The 20,723-nt window shown below is 51.8% G+C and overlaps 1 protein-coding gene across 1 annotated transcript in view; it reads right to left on the bottom strand.

The window, feature by feature from the left end:
• Positions 1-20,723, bottom strand: part of efnb1 (ephrin-B1) — a 56,526-nt gene that overhangs the window by 25,111 nt on the left and 10,692 nt on the right. Inside the window, exon 2 of the mRNA XM_076143438.1 lies at positions 5,847-6,124. Coding sequence (XP_075999553.1) covers positions 5,847-6,124 — 278 coding nt within the window. The remainder of the gene's footprint in view (positions 1-5,846; positions 6,125-20,723) is intronic.

Below are 20,723 nucleotides of genomic sequence, written 5' to 3'. Positions count from 1 at the left end.
GCGACAATAACGCTGCGCCTGCTAACGCTCGCTGAATGAAATATCCAGAGCAGCAGCAGCAGCAGAGCAGCCGGGAGAGATTTGCAAAGCAAGCAGAAAGTCGTATATTATGCCGGCGCTCTAATAAACACTGGAGGGGGTTAAATCTCCTTATCCCAGACCCTGCTGCTGCACCCGGGCTAACCTGACCCGTTAGCAGGGTTTACTTTGAAAATGAAATCCGTTAAGGCTTTACTGATTAGCTGCTTAAAACTTTAATCAGTAACATCAACGACAGTGACCGCCAGTCGCTCGCTAACCGCCGCCGCCGGCCACCGCGGGAGTTTGCTCTCTGATGATTCAAGCTGAGGCCAAAACAGCAGGAGTCACAGAAACAGCAACAGGGACAAAGCTTTGATTTATTATTCAATTTAATTTCTTAGTATCTAATTTATTATTTTGACATAAAACTGTATTTATTTGAATTTCTAAAAAAATGTTTATTCACTTTTAAAAATTGCACAACGTCATTTTATTTTATTTATTGTATTTTATTGGTTTATCTCCAGGTTCTTCAGTCTAAGTGGTTAAACCTCTAAATGAGTTCTTAAACCTATATTAAGCTTTACTTCCTGCCTGTCAATCATCTGAGAAATTATGTAAAGTACTGTGATTTCCATGAACGCCGCCCTATAAATAAAGCTAGCATATTAAATAACTAAAGGTTCGTCTTTAAAGAGCTTTTTTTTACTATTGTTTCATTTCCCTCACATATAAAACATATTTAAATCAAACTCCAACAGCTTGGCAAAAGTTTACAACCGAGACTAATATCAGAAGTGGTTTAAGTGTTGGCGATGTGAAGAATATTCATTAAAACAATACGAGTGTGAGCCTGAGCGCTAATGAGCGAGTAGGTGAGTCTATAATCTATAACGGCTCCGGCTCCTAATTAAAGAATTTCAGCTATATTTCACAGAAAAGGTTAGAGAATGTTCACGCTCACACACTGTCTGCTTTAATTGCAGGTAAGTGGGTTATTTTTCAGCTCCACACTCTGACCGGCTGACGCTCTACACGCTCCGTCTTCATTCTCACTCAAATCGCACCAAAATGAAACATTCCTTGGCAAAACCGAGTCGCAAGCCTGCCAGGCTCTGTATTCACGGAAAACATGCACGAGTGTGTGGTCCTCGCCGTGTGTGTATGTGTGTGTGTGTGTGTGTGTGTGTGTGTGTGTGTGTGTGTGTGTGTGAGTGTGTGTGTTGCGTGTGTGTGTGTGCGTGTCCGCTCGTAGGATCCCCCTGTGAGCGCCTGCGTGGGAGAGTGCGCGTGTGCACATATGTCGGCGTGTTTACCATCCTTGCAAATGTAGGGCAAAGGAGGATCTGATGATCTGCTGCAGCCGGGGGGGATTTCAACCTTGACCTTCAAGTCCTGCCCCCCCTCAAGGACGAACCAGAGGAGAAGACTGCCGTAAAATAGAAGTAGAAGAAGAAGAAGTTTGAACGAAAGAGGCTTGCTGGCGGGCAGTTTGGATGGAAATGCGTGTGTAACGTGTGTGTAGGCTGTTAGGCAAAAATAGATCCCACACTGACGAGCAGCACGGTTACTGATGTGTAAAATTCCTCCTAACCTTAATCCTGTCAGGTGGAGCGCCGCAGAATGAGCTTCCTGTTGGTCGGATGTATTCTTAGGCCTTTAAGTTGAAGCCACATATGCACACATTTGCCTGCACACCTGCGTTCAGGCTTTGTCCCCAACAAGCAGCAGGACACGGTTACTTCTCTATCTACAACACATTTGTCTGCATAGTTCAGGGCTCTTGAACCACATGGGAGTATTTGTAGGATTCCTTCTCTTACAGGACGAAGGTGGAAGTTAGTTCTGTCCTTTTGTGTTCCTCAGGTCACCACAGGGGGGCGATGTGGAGACCTGAACCAAACCATTACGAAACCGTTTGATTACGAGGCAGTGTCAGATTTATTAAACAACAAGAGGGAGAAATCTGGAAGTGGGAATCTGTTTGTGACCTCCAGCGAAAAGGAAAACAATGCTCCGCTTTCCAACAACAGGAAGCTAGTTACCATTGTGGATTCTGTGAGCGCCAACAGAGCGAAAAACAAGACGGCGAAACGGAATTGAACGCGGCGGAGAGGAATCTGCGTATCGTCCAGCAAACTAACCCATCACATTGTTTTCATAATGTCCCTCCGCTGGTACACGAGCTTCACAGGAGTATCAGTCCGTGCGGCAGCCATCTTGTGTTAGCGTCTAAGTCTAAACTCGGCCTCTCACATTGTTTGTTCATTACAGCCTGGCCGAGGCCCAAAGGCAGCTTGTAAAAATGACAAAATGAGGTTCAGGAAAAACAAAAACAAACATCTCTGTTTGCTTCGCTCTCCTCTGTGTTCCCCCGCACACGGCGCCGCCGCGGCTCAGCCTTTAGCCCACGAACAGCAGCCGTATGTTTCCCTGGCTGAGGCCATGATATTGCTGAGGTGATAGAGTTTGTGTTCGGCGGGGGAAGTCGTGTGTCATTGGCCGTGACGGGAGCGGCGAGATAGAGAGTGACAGCTGTCACCGGGGATCAGGCTTACGCCGCCCTCGCTACACAGGAAATCAAGGAGAGAAGAAGAGGGGCATGTGGACAGGCTGCCTGTGTTTACTGCCTCGTGGCCTTGCCCTTTATAGCGAACGCAGACGCACCGGCCCGGCTAAGCACCCTGAACATATCGGCCAGCAGTCATGGAACATTATTTTAATAGGAAGAGAATGGGAGAGAAAATGGAGGGACTTTCTGGCCCGACTAGAGACACATAAAGACAGAGTGTGTGTGTGTGAGTGTGTGAGTGTGTGTGTGCTCCGACTTTCTCTCTCCTCTCCCCGCTGCTCTCTCGCTCATTTTCTCCATTATATTTCCCGCTGCTTAAAAGCTTCCTGTCTCAGAATCACTCCAACCCTAAACACAGCGCCGCCATTTTCCTCCCAAACAGCTCGTTCCATATCCTGTGTTTAGACAAAGCAATGAAATACAACCAGTTTGCTCTGTCACACACCGGGCCCTGTGTGTGTGTGTGAGTGTGTGTGTCTGTGTGTGTGTGTGTGTGTGTGTGTGTGTGCGTAGGGGGAGGGGGGGGGCGTTGACGGACAGCAGAGGCTGGTGCCCGTGGCGGTCTGGGGTTTAGATCAGTTCAGGGGTTATCATTACCGGCCCCCCGCTGTGTCTCCATGACCCCATCGCCAATGAGTTTTGACCCTTTGACCCCCCACCGGCTCCCTACATGGACAGCGAGCGAGAACCTGTGGCAGGTCGGCAGGTCTGAGCTGGAGCCGGATGGACGGGGACAGAGCGGGACCGGCCCCCCTGCGGTGACACCAGGGGGTGCGGAGACATACACACACACATGCATAAACACACACCATTTGCTGCTTTGCTTTACCCCACACACACCTTTTGTTGCTTATTCTACCACATGTCAGGGGGGCGGGGGAGGGGTGGAGATGATCAAGGCAGGGAGACAGAAGAAACACAGCGGCGGAGTCAGAGGGTGGAGGCCGGGGGCGGACACGGAGGGAGATTCACTGGAATGTCCGCTCGCCGTGCATCTTCCCGGTTCAAACGCTGTCTGCCATGTTTGACCGTTAATCAGGCCAGATAAGCCGAGTCTTTACGGCCCCCGGCAGATTTACGCCGCTCCGCTGGCCGGCCGGGCCGCATTCCCAGCAGAGCGGTGTGGGATACGTCTCCTCTGAGCCGGGGCCCCAGGGCGCCCGGACACGCCGAGGTGCAGAGCCAGAAAAGCAGGAAAAGCCAGGGCGCGACACGGCGGCGTCCAGATGTGGTGGCCACCTGTCGCACGCCCACGATACTGACACACACCGGGCGTGAGCCAAATGATAAATGAAGCCTGTCAGGGCGTGTGTGCTCAGGCTGGAGAGGGATAAATAAAACAGGCTCATCCCGTCGCTTAAGACGACATTAACATAACAGCAAATATCACAGGCGATTCCTGCTGACGCCACAACAAAGCAGGTATACGAGCCTCATAATGAGACGCCGCCGGGCTGAGTCCTGCGTTTCTCCGCTCCCTTTAGGAGGGCTTTAACGCTCCACGCCATTATGTGCTCACAATGCAAACCGCTCCGGAGCAAGTGTTAAGTATAAAACACTTGTTCGCATTAATGCCAAGAAAACACCGGAGACTCGGCGCCGCATTAAAAAGCATAAAGAAGTGGAGTTTTAATGTAAAGCTTTGATGGCGGCGCCCGGGCCACATGCGTGTCACTGCAGAGAGCGTGTGATGTAATCAAGACGCAGCGAGGGCCGGAGGAGAGGCTGCAGACCAGAACATGCTCCTAGTGTTGAACCCAGAAGCCATGTGGGAGTAATAAAGTGTGTGTGTGTGTGTGTATGTGTGTGTGTGTGTGTTTCTCACATGGTACTGTGCCACAGCAGCCGCCCCCGAAAATGTGTCGCTGGATAACATCACAAAACGTCGAGAGAGCGACTATCGACTGCAGTGCTCGACATCAAACGGGAAGCATATGTTTAATTTAACGGTCACACACACACACACACACACATACACACACCCATCAGAGGGAAGTCACATATTAGAGCTTTTTTTCTCCTTCCAAGGCGTAGAAACAGATTGTTGTCCCTACGTCACGTCTCAGAAAGTGAAGAGGTGAACAGGTTCTGAGGTAGATTTAGATTTAGAGTCTAGGAGGGGAAAATATGAGGCAACGCTTAGTTAACTTCTATAATGTGCTTCACTTTAGTGCCACACAATATGGAAAGAACACTTCAGGGGTGCGGCAAACAGCTGAGAGAGGCAAAGCTTGTAATGAGAAGATTGTTAGTTTGAAATCCACGCCAGCGGGGGCTCGAGTTCCTCCTCCGACAGACGCTGTCACCGTGCCACCAGCCAGACACGGGAACCTTCAGCTGCCTGCCGCCGGGAGGAAATGCGTTCGCCGTGAAAATCTGGCCTCGCAGCGCAATTTAGTAGATTTGCGTTAAAACTGGGATTGTAATCTCTGCCAGGCGATAAATCGATTTCGTCAGGCGTCGTAGACAGATTGGAATCTAGCGTAGATTGCCGTCGGAGCACAGGCCGCATTCCGTTCGGCTGGTGCGTCTCCTCTCCTGCCGTACTTCCTCCCCCGAGCCAATTAGGTGAGGAGTAATATGTGTGTATTCAGCAAATGACGGAATCCTATAAATGCTGGATCCGTGTTTACGGCTGCTTCAGCATTTTTTACCTTAATCACAGGACAGACAATCAGTGTAGTGCCTAGTGTGTGTGTGTGTGTGTGTGCGCTCTGACATACTGACTCAGTTCAGAGTAAACAAAGGTTAATACAGGGATGTGCTTCCCCGGCCTCATTTGCATAATCCTGCTTAAATGGCTCTAAAATAAAAAACCGTGATCAGTTAAGTGTCGGAATTCCTTTTTGAGTCTGAAAGGTAATGGCACTGTCAGACACACACACACACACTCTCACACACATTCACACTCATCATACTCTTGCTTCTCGCACATTTGATCACATTCCTCAGTGAAGAGGACCGCGAGCAGACGCACAATTCAGATGTATGTAAGAAGAAAAGCAATAAAAATGCCTCTGAAAACATAAAACGACCTTCTAAAGTTACAAGTTTTGACATTTACACATTCTTTGGAATTGTGTTTGAAGTGTATTCAGTCACATCTGTCAGTTTTGGGTGATTTTTGTTGAGTTTATGTCACAATATTCACATTTTTGTTTGTTTTTAACTCCGGTCTCAGGGATATGAAGCTTTTAAAGACAGCATGAAGGTATGAAGTGTAAACAAAGCAGGATATGAGATCTGAACTTACAGGTGATGTAGTAGTTGAAGTTCCTCTTGAACTCCAGTCCCATGTAGTTTGGGCTGAACTCCTGAAACTTGATGGTGAACTTGATGTCCTTCTCCGGCTTGTTGCAGTTGACCAGCACGTTGGGGTCGAGCACGGTGGTGCAGCCCTCCGCCTGCTCACGCTTCACCAGGTACAGCTTGTAGAACTCGTAGTCCCGGCCCGGGTCCGCCTTGGGACAGATGATGTCCAGCTTGTCGCCGATGTCCGGGTAGATCACCAGGCCTTTACCGGGAAGGAACCTGGAGGAAGACCAGGAGGAGGAGGGGGAGGAGAGGGAGGAGGAGGAAGAGAGGCAGACGTGATAAGTAACATGAGAAAGGGAGTCTGGAGAGCAGCCACATATTTCAAAAACAGTTTATACAGTCTTAAAGCCCGCAGTAATGGAGGAGTTATGACTTTAGATTTGTCTGGCTCGGGATTTAAGTGTAATTAATTCTTTCACACAAAAAGAGGACATGTAGCGGCTTGACGTTTACGCAGCGTCGGCCCGTCACAGCTCCTCACACACACAAAAGCTCCCGGCTCTGGATCCCAATCAAAGCATACCAAGAGGGTTTGCTTAGAGGGAAACAAGATGGCCAAACACAAAATGGCTGCTGCGAAATGGCTGCAGATGGGAAGGCGGCCAAGGAATGCAAAGGATTGAGTTTATATTTTTCCGGGGGGGGTGGGGGGGAGGAGGAGGGGGGGGCAGCGCTGCGTTAAGACCTGCTGCTCCGGCGTAATATCAACCATGTTTTGACTTCAGGGGGCTGGAGCCTTGTGGATGAGAGCGGGGGGTCAGAGGAGAGGTGAAGGCTTCCCGGTTCATCTTCCCCCGGCCGTCATCATCTACGGGCGGATTAAGATAATCCATCTGGCCTAACTGTACCTCTCGCCGCTGCCAAATCAATCAGATCAGCTTTTGTTCTGTTTTACTCACAAAAGGTGGGAATGGACGGCAGGGGGGAGGGTGAGGGGGCTCGCTGTGTGTGTGTGTGTGTGTGTGTGTGTGTGTGTGTGTGTGTGTGTGTGTGTGTGTGTGTGTGTGTGGGTGAGGCAAGCGAGTGCATCGAGTGCTTCATGGGTGTGTTTCATTCGGCTGCGCTCGACATTTGTTTATGCATGCCTGTTGCCTGTGTGTGTGTGTGTGTGTGTGTGTGTGTTATTCGGTCAGCAAAATGGGCTGAGGTTGCGGTCTGGTGTGTGTGTGTGTGTGGGGGGAGGAAGGGGAGGGGGGGTCAGGCGGGCTGAATCATTGTTCTGGACTTGTTTGAGGCTTAAAATGTCAACATGGTTCAACTCTGCTGTCCCAGTTAGCCAAGCATTAACCCAGACAGCCGGACTGACCACGGGTGTGTGTGTGTGTGTGTGTGTGTGTGTGTGTGTGTGTGTGTGTGTGTGCGTGTTATGGGCGCAGACAGTGAGCACAGCAGAGAGGCTATCTGCTAGATCTGCCCATGCCAGCGGATTTAAGCAGGATTTAGCCGAGCGCAATGCATTTGTTGTTCTTTCTGATCCCTCACGTTTTAACAAGACATCAGGGCCTCCCTCCCTCTCTCTCTCTCTCTCTCTGTCTGTCTCTCTCTCCCCCTCTCTCTCTCCCGCTCTCGACTTCAATCTCACCTTATCTTCAGCCCCTCATTTCATCATCACACACATCATTTCACCACTAAATAACTCTTCAAGCCGGCCGAGGGAAGGGAGGATCACGATGCCTCCTGAAACACGCTGATAGAGTGCTGTGTGTGTGTGTGTGTGTGTGTGTGTGTGGAGAGAGCTTGTGATCACCATCCCTCCTCCTCTGATGTGAAACTCTGGCCCACAGCCAGGAATCAGGGAGGAAGGATCATTTAAGAAGTCTCATTTCTGCAGAGATACCCCCCCATGAAAATGAACATGATTGGATTAGAGCCTCTTCAGCATTCAGCCTCTCTGCCCGGACAGAGGCATTACGCAATCAATGACTTCACTCACAATGGAAATAAATGCAAAATGAATTTCGCAAAAAACGGTCAGAGTCCTCCTCCTCCTCCTCCTCCTCCTCCTCGGCTGAATATGATGTCATGAAAGAATATGCAGATGGGAGGCGGCCTCTGAGTGCTGAGGCTTGGAAGTGGGTGAGACGTTATTTCCATGGCATTGTCTGACGCTCGCGGGGGAGCGAGGGGCGGCGGGGGCGAGAGGAGAGGGTGAGAGGAGGGGGGGGGAGTAATTCAAGGGCCGATAGCAGAACGCAGGGTCTCCTTTGTCCCACCTCCAACAATTTGCTGGTTTTCAGCTGCAACACTCCACTCTGTATGTGCATGTGTATGTATGTATCTCCCCCTCTGTGTGTGTGTGTGTGCATGTGTGTGCATGTGTGTGCCTGTTTGTGCGTGTGTGTGTAACATGCCTCGGTACACGTGCGTGTGTCTATGAAGACAGCGACACAATCGCTCTCTAATTGGATCTACAAGATGCATCAGTGAGGCATAAACACGTTTCCATGGCAACATTAGGCTTTGTCGCTGACCACCCCTCTCCTCTCCTCGCACCCCCCCAACCCATTTCACCCCCTCCCCTCTTACTCCTGCTCCCCAATCTCATTCCCTCTCTCTCTCTCTCTCTCTCTTTATCCTCCCCTCTTATTCACCTCTTCAACATTTCTCTCATTCTGTTGCCTCTCACCCACCAACCCCCCCCCCCCCCTCACACACACAGACACACACAGACACACACACACACAAAAACACCTACAGAAAAACAAGACCGAAAACCAGAAAAACAGCAGGCGAGCGTCACAATAACAGCTTGATTTGTTTCACTCCACAAGTAGGTGAGTTCTCCTTTAGCTGATTCCATTCTCTCTCTCTCTCCGCGGAGCGAACGGGCAACTTTTGTTTCCAAACGTTTGCTTCAAAAAGCTCTAAACAGCCTCATGAAAGCTCTCAAACACACAACAGCGGGCTTCACGTCCCACCTCTCGCTCTTCAGCTTTTTTTACAACCCATTTAACACGGCGATCAAAGCCAGGAGCGTAAATTTAGATGAATAATTAAGATTTTTCCCAAATTCCTAATATCTTAACTTCCCCGAAGGATTTAATCAGACGCCCGGCCGCTGTCATTGATTCAATTTTCCGAGCAGGCCTCCTAGTTGGCGGTTAGATAGCTATCCTAAGTGAATTCTCCGCTTCTGTTTCCCAGCCTTTGTTAACTGTCTGTTATAATGAGGCTCTGGCTGCTGCGGAGGTCTGGAAGCACCAACGCAGATGGGAAAGAAGCAACATAAAAGAAATAGGGCAGCAATTAGTGTTTAGCCCAGTTTAAAAGCCCTCCACTTGGCAAGCCGCGGCCCAGCTCCAGTCCAGGATGTGAAGCTAAACTGGTGGGCTGGGACTTTGTCTCCCGTTTGTCTCTCTGTCGGCTTAATCAGCGCCACTCCGGTGCTACACACAGCCACGCCATGGAGAGGAGGAGAGGAGTGACTGAACATGATTGTACTTTAGGAGAGGTCGAAAGGGAAGCGAAGGGGGGGAGGAGGGGGAGGGAGGGGAGGGAGGTTGAATCGTATCTTTCATTCTGGTTGTCTGGAGACGTATTAAACCTGTTGATGAAAGGAGTGTGTGCGCGCAGAGGAAGAGGAGACGCAGAGACGCAGATACTCAAACCCTGTTTCTGGGAAATGAACCCGAACGCAACAAGAGAGGCGTCGCTCCCCCCGGTGTCAAACGAGGTGGATCTGCCCGGGACCAAAGCAAATAAAAAGAATCATTTTCCAAACAGCCCGATGAGGTTGGTTCTGTTTCATCTGGCCGTCCCGGCGCTGCACTGGATCCTGTAAAGAGCTTAAACCAACAGGGCCGCCGCCGCTGCAGCACAGCGGAGGGAGAACAGAAAACAACCCGGCGGAGGGAGAGAGAGAGGAGAATGAGAACCCCCCCCACCCTCCTCCTCCTCCTCCTCCTCCTCTTTTTACATTCCACTGGTGAATATGAGCACATGATCTCACATATGCTACCCCCAAACTCCCCATACACACACACACACACACACACACACGGATGTGGGAGAACACAAAAGCACTGTGGGGTGCATCCTGGACCTTCCCAGCCCAACTTCCCAGCCGCCCCTATTCATGCTCCTGCCCCTCGCCCACTTTCATATAAAACGCCGCCTACACTCGGGCCCACTCAAAGCCCCTCACACACACACACGCACACACACACACACACACACCCTGTTCTCCACCCCCGTCCAGTACACTCAGGCCTCTGCCCCGAGCCGAGCACTGGCAGGCCGCCTCAGCCGCTGAATGAATGGACCCGAGAGAGAGAGAGAGGGAGGGAGAGAGCGAGAGAGAGAGAGAGAGAGAGAGAGAATGGTGTCAAATTGATTTGTTCGTCCGCAGCAGCTCCATGAACATGCCATACATATCAATTAAAATCAATTACCCCTCTACTACATATACAGGCCAATCCATCTCCAGCAGGGACGCATGCCACCAGTCACACACACACACACACACACACTTCCTGACACATTTCCACAACATCCAATCCTTTCTTTCTCTCTCCCTCTCCGTCTCCATGCTTGCGTTCCTGCTGCACCTGATCTGCGTGTTCAGACCCGCACTCCTGCACGTTCCACATCCTCCACAATCACCGTCTCAGCGGGAGCCTTCTTCCCTTCGCCATCAGCGTGGTAATTACCGCGCCAGGAAGAGTGTTGCCTCACCAATTACAATTTCTCTCGCACATTAGACGCAAAAAAATCCCGGCGTCGGCCTCCCTCTTGTTATTAAATGACACTTTCCAACGCGACAGACGTATTTACAGCCTCGCTCTGAAATACGGCCTTTCCATCAATACGCCACAGCCGTGCAGTCTGGGGAGGTTTTAACGGCTGCTTATGAATACAGGAACATAACAGTCATTTAGCCACATGACAGGGTTACACTTAAGCCCTTAGAGAACAAAAGCCCGGCTATGTAAGGAGCATTGTTGCTTTGTGCATTGTGTAATACGCATGACGGCTGAGACTTAAAGCCCGATCGCTGGCCTCAGGCAGTCTAGCGTTTGTGTAATGACAGGGTACAAACACATCCTGTTCTCATTGGAGTCAATCAATATTGAATATTTCACTGCGAGCGGAGACGGTCTGGGCCTGAAACCGCGTTCGGGACGGAGCCGCATTCTTCTCCGGCCTCACAATGGAAACATTGAGAGGAGCGGCTTCTGAAATGGCTTCGCTCCTGATGTGCGGTGGAGATTCACCCGACACTGCTGACACGGTGTGATCGCTCCATACACGTATCATCAAACTGTCAGTGTGTGTGTGCCTACGGCGCCAAGAGGCGTCCGCCACATCTGTCGCGATGCCGCGTCACCCGCGAGTCTCTTACGATGCGACGAGGCCGACCTGCCGAGCCGCCGCCGCCATTGGGCCCTCTGGCGACGGCAGCGAGAGCGCAGAGCGGCGTGGGAAGGTGAGGGGCGGTCGCAGGTCTGAGCCGGTCGCCGGCGGCTCGGCCTGCAGTGCTTACATAGCTGGCTTCTGTCAGGCTGTCACAGGGGCAGATGTTCTTAAGGAGGCCCGACTATAAACACACACACATAAACACACGCCCCACAGTGTACACACACCGATTTCCTCACATGTCAAACACAGTAAACAAGTCGCCTCAATGCGGGTGTGCGCCCAGGCCACACACACACACACACACACACACACACACACACACACACACACACACACACACACACACACACACACACACACACACACACACACACACACACACACACACACACACACACACACACACACACACACACACACACACACACACAGGCACACGAACAAACACGGCAATTCTGAAAATAAGGAAAACAAGTCCCATCTGGCTCCAACCTTGTTTAACAAACCAGGAAGGATTTGACCCTTATTATAGGAAAGCAGGTCAAACTTGCCCACGGCGAGTGTTATTGAATAAACTGTAAACTCAATTGTAGCTGCATTTAAACTGGAGTAAGCCAAACTTGGCAACAGTGAGTCAGTGAGAAGCAGAAAGCTCTGTGTGTGTGTGTGTGTGTGTGTGTGTGTGTTTGCCCCCCGGGACGTCCCCATTAGAGGACATAAATGAAGATGTCACAGGGAAGAAAGACAGACAGAATATCCTGAATTCCGTCCCGCAGAGCACCGCTTTGTACGTGTGAACACAAGACACCCTCACCCTCGCTCACACACACACACACACACACACACACTCTCTAGCCCGGGCTAGCACAGTCAACAGGATGGCATGCAGAGCAAATCAGATTCAGCGTGACTCATAACAGGCACACAAGCATATCTAAGAAACACAACACTACACACGCACACACACACACACACGCACACACCTCGGCGCGCTTGCCCTCAATCACTGTCACATGAGGGGCTCGCGTCTCGCCAGCAGCAGCAGCCGTAATGAGCTAACGAGATGACGCCCAGATGGCCTCGCCGAGGAGGACAGAAGTGGACGTTGTTACCAGACGAAGGCACTAAAGAGGCCTGTTGAGTGAGACGAGTGTCAGGAGTCATCAGGGAGGGGAGGGGGGGGGGGGGGCAGGACCCGGGCATAATCTGTTTCTTCTTCGCGGCCTCCTCTTGCTCCCTGTCTCGGCCCCGTTGGAGCGAGCGGAGGTGCTGCGCTGCCGTGATGGAGCGTCACGCGACGTATCTCTGACAGGGAGAGAAGAACCAGACTGCTGCTCTGTGAGCCTCCACTTATTCATCCTACAGCGCCGCAGAGTGAGCTCCTCCAGCTGGAGGACTAGAGGAAGAAGAGGAGGAGGAGGAGAGGAGGAGGTCAGAGTGTGGGTCAAGCCTCAGCTCGGGTCCAGCTTCATTCTGGGGCTGCTCGCTGACCCAAACACACACACGATCCTCCGTCTTCCTCCCACAGCTTTTTCCCCAAAGTACAACACACATACGGATGCGCAGTATATACACACACACACACTCTCTCACACACACACACACACACACACACTCAGCCAGCTGCCTCCCATCACTGGGGAGCAGCCACAGATGGGCTCTGCATGCTCCGTAAAGATCTCTCCACAGGCCCCGTCTACGCTCGCTGCCAAACCCGCCTGGCTAGAACCCTCTGTATCTGTGAGTGTGTGTGTGTGCGAGTGTGAGTGTGGCCGCGCTCATATATGTGTGTCCACGCTCGCTAGGTGTGTGTGTGTGTGTGCGTTTGTGCCAGACACCCTGAATGTGCCAGCGTTGGTGGGTGGGTGGGTGTGAGAGTGTGTGTGTGTGTGTGTGTGTGCGAGCTGGACGGTCCTGTGGAGGATTCCCCTGAGGAAGAGGAGCGTAGAGCTGGAGCGGTGGGCGAGCGAGGGTTGTAATCAGTGGCGAGCAGAGCGCAGGGGAGGAGGACGGCGGCGGAACCTCCCGGATGAACAATAGCGCCTCTCACACTCGGCGGGTTGGATTTCACGTCCCGCTTGGGGAGCGAAGAAGAAACGGGAGAGAGGAAAGGAATCAGAACCATTATCAAACCCACGCAGACGCCCGCTTTGTTAACCAGCGGCCATTTTCTGCTCCATATCTGCAACCCCATCAGACGAGCTTCAACCACAGCCTTTAATGTTCCTGCTCCACACACACACACACACACACACAGATTATGCAGTAGTTATTCAAATTGTGTTGGCGGCGGAGGTCGTAGTTAAATTGAATTTTTAACAATTGCCTCCAATCTCAGCAAAGCTAAATTTACTCCGGCGACTCGTCTGCAGACTTCATAATGAGACAAAAGCAAACCGGCGTGAAGATAAAAGCTCCGCTGCTAAACTTTACTCAGCTCTTTCTGTCCTCTTCTTCACACGGACACACCCGTGCTGGGTTTCGCTCTCTCTCACACACACACACACACACACACACACACACACACACGTCAGCTGTATTTTGGCAGCGTCACATCTGGGAATCAAATCAGCCTGGAGACAAACTCCCAAACCGGCCCGGCACCCATTACTAATTGGATTTGCTTAACAATAATAATATGATATGATATTGATCCTGCTGCTCTGGATGTTGACTCTCTTCCTGCCGCCACCGCCACCGCCACCGCCCTTCCGGGGACGTTTAAGTGCAGCATCTGCTGTGGAGGCGCCGAGCCACCGGACAGACTCCAGCCTGTCAGCTAACACGGAACACGCCGCTTCCCATATGGAATTTTATTGCCCTTTCTCTGTTTTTATGACAGAAGACGAGGCCGGATCGATACTTTACGACCCCCGCGAGGCCTCAACAGGTGTTAATGCAGCACGGCTAGGGTAACCGGAGCGCCACAGGGGGAAAACCAGAGGCCGAACTGGGAGAACAAAGGAGAGGAGGAGGCGGCGTTGTGGGAATGGCGTCAATCAATCTTCGGCGGCGCTGGCACATCCGCCTGTGACAGCACGACGCTGAACCGCGGCGTTAAGAGATAGCAGGCGGCAAAGTTCGAAACGCTTCCATTGTTCATCTGTCAGAGCGGAAGACAATCGAGAGCGAGGGGGGAAAAGTACTCCGACAATATTTATCTGCCGTCGCCGCTCGCTCCTGACGCCTCCTCGTTAATGTATTCCTGCTATTGTGGAGCGCCGAGGAAGATGGAAGATGGATGAGCGGAGAAGTCCGGCAGGTGAGACGGATCTGCATCCAGCAGGCCGCCACCGCCACCGTCGCCGCCGCCGCTCACACACTCTGTCTACTGTCGCTGCCGTGGCGATAAGTCAGGGGGTTTTTTTGGGGGAGTTTGCGGCGTTCCGATTGTTGCTTTTTTTTCCTTTCACATTGTTCCTAAACTGCTTCCCTGGGAAACTGGGAAAGTCAAACAGCTGACGAGATGTCACCTCATGAACTCTCCGCTCCGCTTCACAGACACACACACAGACACACACAGACACACACACACACAATTGCAAACAGCCACGTCGGCGATCTTTCACTCTCTTTGTTCACTTGCACACAGCGCCTCTCTCTCTCTGTCTCCGCTGCGTGGTTGAGCTCGTCCACACACACACACACACACACACACACACGGCTGCCTGAACAGGCCTCTAGCTGCCTCCTCTCCCGTGTTGGGCGTCCTCAGACACGTTAGAGTCGTGTGACGGCTGCTGTTCTCCTCTTCTCAGGCCGAGTCAGAAACACTTACAGCGTATCAAAGGGATTTACATCCAGGAACAACACATTTCTCTTCTCACAGCTTCTTCCTTTAGCCCGCAGCGCTCCGGAGCAGTGCGGTGCCATAAAGCAGGGGGGCTGTTACCTGTCTCTCCGTGCCTGCCTGCACCTGGGGGCCCACACACACACACACACTCACACATGCCTGCTGCGACCGGTCATGCGCTGCTATATGGGGAACATGTATGACCTCGGGTATTATCCCGTGTTCGCACAGGGACACGCTGTATGCACACAAGAGCAAACACGCACACACGCACACATTCTTGCAGGTCCATACACACACACACACACACACACACACACATTCTTTAAAAGCCAACAGTAGCGAAACAGGAGAAGATGGGCCTGTGTGAGCGACTGACAAAGTGAATTACAGACTGAGCTAAACCACGAGCGTCCCGTCTCTCACTATCGGCTCTCAGATGGATCTGCTGCGTTCCCCCGTACAAACACCGAGTCAATAACGCCGTAATGGCCGCCGGGCTGAGGAAGAACAATCCCCCCCCGGTGATTTGTGGGTGGAAATGGGTGTTTGGGCCACTTTGCGCCGCAGTCTGTCACCCTGCCGGGGGCGCCGTGCCAACCGGTTCCATCCCATTTAAGGTGGGCGGCCACGACGGGAAGCGGGCAGACGGCGCGAACGCTCCGGCGGCGTCTTTACGGGGGCCGCCGCTCGCCGCGGCTCATCGGAGACGACGGGCCTGCGAGGTGAAGCTGATGAAACGCTGATCGTTCTGCCTCTAACGATTGCAGAAGCTGTGAAATCAATGACAGATTTCTGTTACGAGCAAACGTACAAGACATTTTAATCCTTCAGCACTTTGCCTGAGATATTTATGCACGTCGCCGGCACTTTCATTATCATAAAGCGTGTTTAATATTTCTCAGCTGTGCGAGAGGCCCGACACACTACACATGATTGAGTGCTCGAGATTTAGTGGCCCCGTCTCTCTCGCTCGCTCGCTCACTCTCTCGCTCGCTCGCTCGCTCACTCTCTCGCTCCAGCTGTGTCCACGTACTTGAGGACCTGCACGCACGACAGAGTCGACCGAGAGAGAGGAAGAGAGGAGAGAGAGGAGGAGAGAGAGAGAGAGAGAGAGAGAGAGAGAGAGAGAGAGAGAGAGAGAGAGAGAGAGAGGACAGAGAGAGAGAGAGAGAGAGAGAGGACAGGGGAGGGAGAGAGAGAGAGAGAGAGGGGGGGGGGGGGGGGGAGGCGCTGGGCGAGCACCAAGGACACGGTGCCAAGCAGAGAGGCCCACCGCGCCTCCGTCCGTCTCTCCAGCTGAGGGCTTTGATTCGCCTGATTGTCTCCAATATTGAGACACACAATAAACACAACACTTGGCGGCCATTTGCAATTCTAATCAGTCCCACTCCACCGGCCTGGACAGCCCAGCACGGCCCTCTGGGATATCACTCATCCCGCTGCAAAATAATGACACGCCATCATCGCCATGGCTACGCCGCCACCGCCGCCGCCGCCGCCGTGTCCCACGAGCCAAAGTACAGAGAGGATATTAATACACAGGAGTGCTGGGAGGACTAAATGAATTAGCCCAGAGCTTAGCCAGATACCAGGTTAATGAATGTGCAACGCAGACAACTTCACTCCCCCGCCCCTCCTCCCCCCTCTCCTCCCCTCCCCCACACGCCACTCACAGCCAGTCAGCGGCCCTCGCGGCTCCACACCTGCTTCTGCACGGCGTGTCTCAACAGGACCCGACTCAAAGTTACCATCTTCACTCTGTAAACTTCAGCCTGATTATTTGCAGATAAGGCGGCAGGTTGGCAGCCGGCGTCTCTATCTGATCTACAGTCACACACAGACACACACACACCCGTATATCAGCACTCTGTCATAACTCTGTGTCTGTTTACACTGAAAACGGGATCATTCCTGCTCGGGATGTTAAGGGTCATAAACTAAAGCAATCTAAGAGTTTAAGATAAAGTAAGGTTTATGTTTCCATCTTATCTCACAGTGGTCTCAGTGTGTGTGTGCGTGTGTGTGTGTGTCTGCTCTGTTTTCATTGACAACATGATGGTAATAGATGCTCTCAGATAAATAAGAGCAAAGTGACGTGCAATCATCCATGTTTTAGTAGCCTTGATGTATTTGCTTTGCCAGTCAAGCCGGAGATGAGAAACTCAAATTTATCTGAGAAAATAACCGCCGCCTCTTATGAAACTGGCTGTTTGACTTGCAAATCATCCCCATGATTCATAACGGCGACGGCTCTCATCTGCCCTCCTTTCCCAGTGTGTGAGCGCAGGTCTGTGCGAGTGTGTGAGAGAGTGTGAGAGTGTGCGTGTGTGTGTGCGTGCGTGCGCTCGTGTACAGGCTCGTTGATGTGAGTGACAGCCTGTCAGTGAGAGATATGTCATTATCTGGCTGATGTGTGTGTGTGCGTGTGTGTGTGTGTGTGTGAGAGCGGTGACCTGTCGCAGGGTCACATCGCTCGTGGGGAGTCGACACTGTGCGGACAGGAAACATTACTTTCTGATTTCCCTCTAGAGGGGAAACACTCTTGTCACGATCTGCAATTCCAGTGTTCGACCTCATTGAGAGGTTAGTCCAGTGTGTGTGTGTGTGTGTCTGTGTCTGTGTGTGTGTGTGTGTGTGTGTGTGCAGGCTCTTCACAATAGCAAGCGATAGTTATCTTAAAACCACAGCATTTCTTTAAAATAGCAGACTTTTCTGAGCGTTATTCATGGGACCTGGCCCTGCTGTCCTTAGCCTTTGGCTTTTTCTGTGTAACAACAATGCAGGGGTGTTAGTTCAGTGTCCTGCAGTCGATCTGTTGGGCCGCTGATAAGAGCGGCTGATGGATGGGTTTAATCAGCCGAGCCCAGGGATCAAGACCACAGGACGGATCAATCAAATGCTGCGGTTTATAAAAGAAACAGGTTTTATCAGCGTCAAAGGAGCTCAAAGGAGGAGCGGCCGCTTTGTTCCCTGAGACGACACAACGGGCCGGAGTGGGAGAGGAAACATGGAGGGATAAAGAAATATATCAGGGGAAAACTACATTTAAATTAAAAAAAAAAAACACAAAAAAAAATTAATTTACAAAAAATTTGGAAAAAATATCAAAATGAGAAAAGTCTCAAATAAATATAAATATGCTAGAAATTTCCCTGAGGCTCAAACTACTGAGTCCAGTGAGTCCAGCTGCTCACACACACACACACACACACAGTTACACGTCTCTGCAGTCTAAAACCCTAAACACATTCTGGCCTCATTAGAAATAAGAACTTCTCCATTCCTCCACTAAAAACAGAGAGCGAAGTGAAACTACTCGTGCCGTGAAAACAAAAGCAAACGTTCATACCAAACACACACACAGACCTGCGGTGAACACGTGCACAGACATGGGCCGGGGCGCTTTAACACGCAGCTGCCTGGTGCGTCTTAACTGTCCTTATCACAGCGTATGAGTGACACGTCTATTCTCTGCTTCCAATCTCAGCTCATGATCGTAAAAGACAGTTACACGTGTCCCGTGTGATCCAAGACAAATGAGTCTCTCTCTCTCTCCTCCCATAGACGGGGAGATGCTATCCAGGCGGACATGCTTAAGTTGTCAGTGGAATTCTAAAGCCCATATTGAACGCCATATTGACTGATGCAATCTCAGACACACATCATTAGGCTCATTAACAGTGAATGTAAAAGGGGAGGAGGGGCCTGAGCGCTGCTGCGGCGGCGGGTGTAGCCTGCGTCTCCTCTGATAACGCTTTGCCTTTAACAAGCAGGCGAGCGGGCGAGACGCAGGCTGTCGCTGTTAAAATGAAATGTGCGTGCGTGTGTTTGTGTGTGTGTGTGTGTGTTTGTGTGTGTGTGTGAGGGTTAGTGAGTGATGTGCCCGCTAATAAATAGCTTGTTTGACATGATGCCATTCTCATTCGCACACTCTGCTCTGTGATAAGCGGCTGGATTGTGGCCTCGTAAAGACGCTCCATGTGTTGTTTTAGGAAGCCATTACTGAAGGGGCCGTCTCCATTACCGGCGCTATCTGATCATTATTACCGCCATCTGTAACACACACTCGGAGCCCTAATCTGCACGAGCTCGCCCGCCCGCCCGCCCGCCCGCCCGCCCGCCGCAGCTGACTCCTCCGGCTCGCGCGTGCACGGCCGCTCCACCTTCCGCCATGATGGATGCCTGCGCGCACATCCCAAACGTGACACGGCAGCTGTTCCCCTCGTCACATTGCGAGCTCTCGGCGTTGGCACGAATTAGTCCAGCCTACTGAGAGGAGCAAGCGCGTACGACAACACCAGCTTGAACAAACCGAGCGTCGCGTCTCTGCAACGATCGCCGCCGCCGCCGCCGCCGTTCCCCTGCCAGATCTGCCTGCAAAACCCTTCAAAGGGCTCGTCACAGGACGCAGGGCTAATGCAGAGAGAAGGCCAGTTAAAGCCTCAGCCAGGCGCGGCGCTTTGAAGCCCAGGCCTCCACTCCCTCAAATAGGAGGCAAATCATTTCCCTTCCCTTTCCCCCACCCCCCCCCACCGCCGCCCCCCCCCCCCTCCATTGTGCGAGACGTGCACCAGCCGGATCTGTTTGTTGGCCGCATGTGGGGCGCCTCCAAGGTTCACGCCACTCCATTCCAGAGCAGAGCAGAGCAGAGAGGAGCTGAGCAGAGCACGGCCGCGGCAGGAAATGAGACTCCGGTTCCTCCAAGACGTGGCCGGGCTTCGCAACAATAAATATATTCATGCATTCATGGGTATTTCAAGCAGGAATTTGACTCACCCTGCATTATGCACATTTGCTAGGTTGCGACTGTCGGGATTCCTGACATGCACGTGGTGCCACAATCAGAAACGTATAAATAAATCAGGGAAAACACAGCAAAGTGAAGCGGCTAAAAGCAGAAACACGGGCCGGGCGCGGCGCTGGGAGAGGAGGAGAAGAGAGGAGGAGAGGACGAAGGGTTTAGTCGGCGGAGGAAGGCTTTCATGTGCGAGACGGGAGCGCAGAAGAGAGGAGTGATGTGGTGAACGACTCGGCTGTCATGTCTCACAGAGGGAGACTGAGCCGGAGAAATGAGAAGAATGAATTATAAGGAGTCAAACTTTTACAGAGCCGGGAAAATGGAAGATGAGACAGCTGGATGTGGGAGAGAAAGAGGCGTTAGGATTAGCCGCTCCGTCTCTCAGTGAGGAATATAATATTACACCAGCTTAAAGACGCATTTACTCACAGTTTAATACGTTTTTATGATTTTGTTGGTTTTTTTTTTCTGGAAGGGAAACGACTCCCTAACTAGGTCAGCACCGCCGGTCGGGAGCTCGTTGGCGTTGGAGTCTGTTGGTCCAGTGATCCGGCTCGGGGAGAGAATGTGGTTTCAAGCAAAGATAGAAGTCGCGCTCGCCGCAATAAAAGATAAACGTCGCTTCTGGAAATCTTAAATAGAAGCGAGCGGCTCTGAGACGACGTTGAGGCCTGGAAATCGATTTGCTTTTGGGGCCCAAACTTCTCTCCTTTTATTTTTCCGCTCTCAGCAAACTTCCTCTCCCACTTCACTCACGACTCAGACAAGCAAACACACTCAGCCGCCTCGCGAATTAACACCACACATCTCCAAACGTAACGCCGTGCCAGCGAGCTTCAGATGATTAGTTATGAAACGGGGGC

This window comes from Genypterus blacodes, unplaced genomic scaffold (genome assembly GCF_046128005.1).
Source record: "Genypterus blacodes isolate CSIRO-AG114 ecotype Tasmania unplaced genomic scaffold, CSIRO-AGI_Gbla_v1 ptg000024l_1, whole genome shotgun sequence".
Taxonomy (NCBI): domain Eukaryota; kingdom Metazoa; phylum Chordata; class Actinopteri; order Ophidiiformes; family Ophidiidae; genus Genypterus; species Genypterus blacodes.
This window is presented reverse-complemented; position numbering and strand designations above follow the sequence as displayed.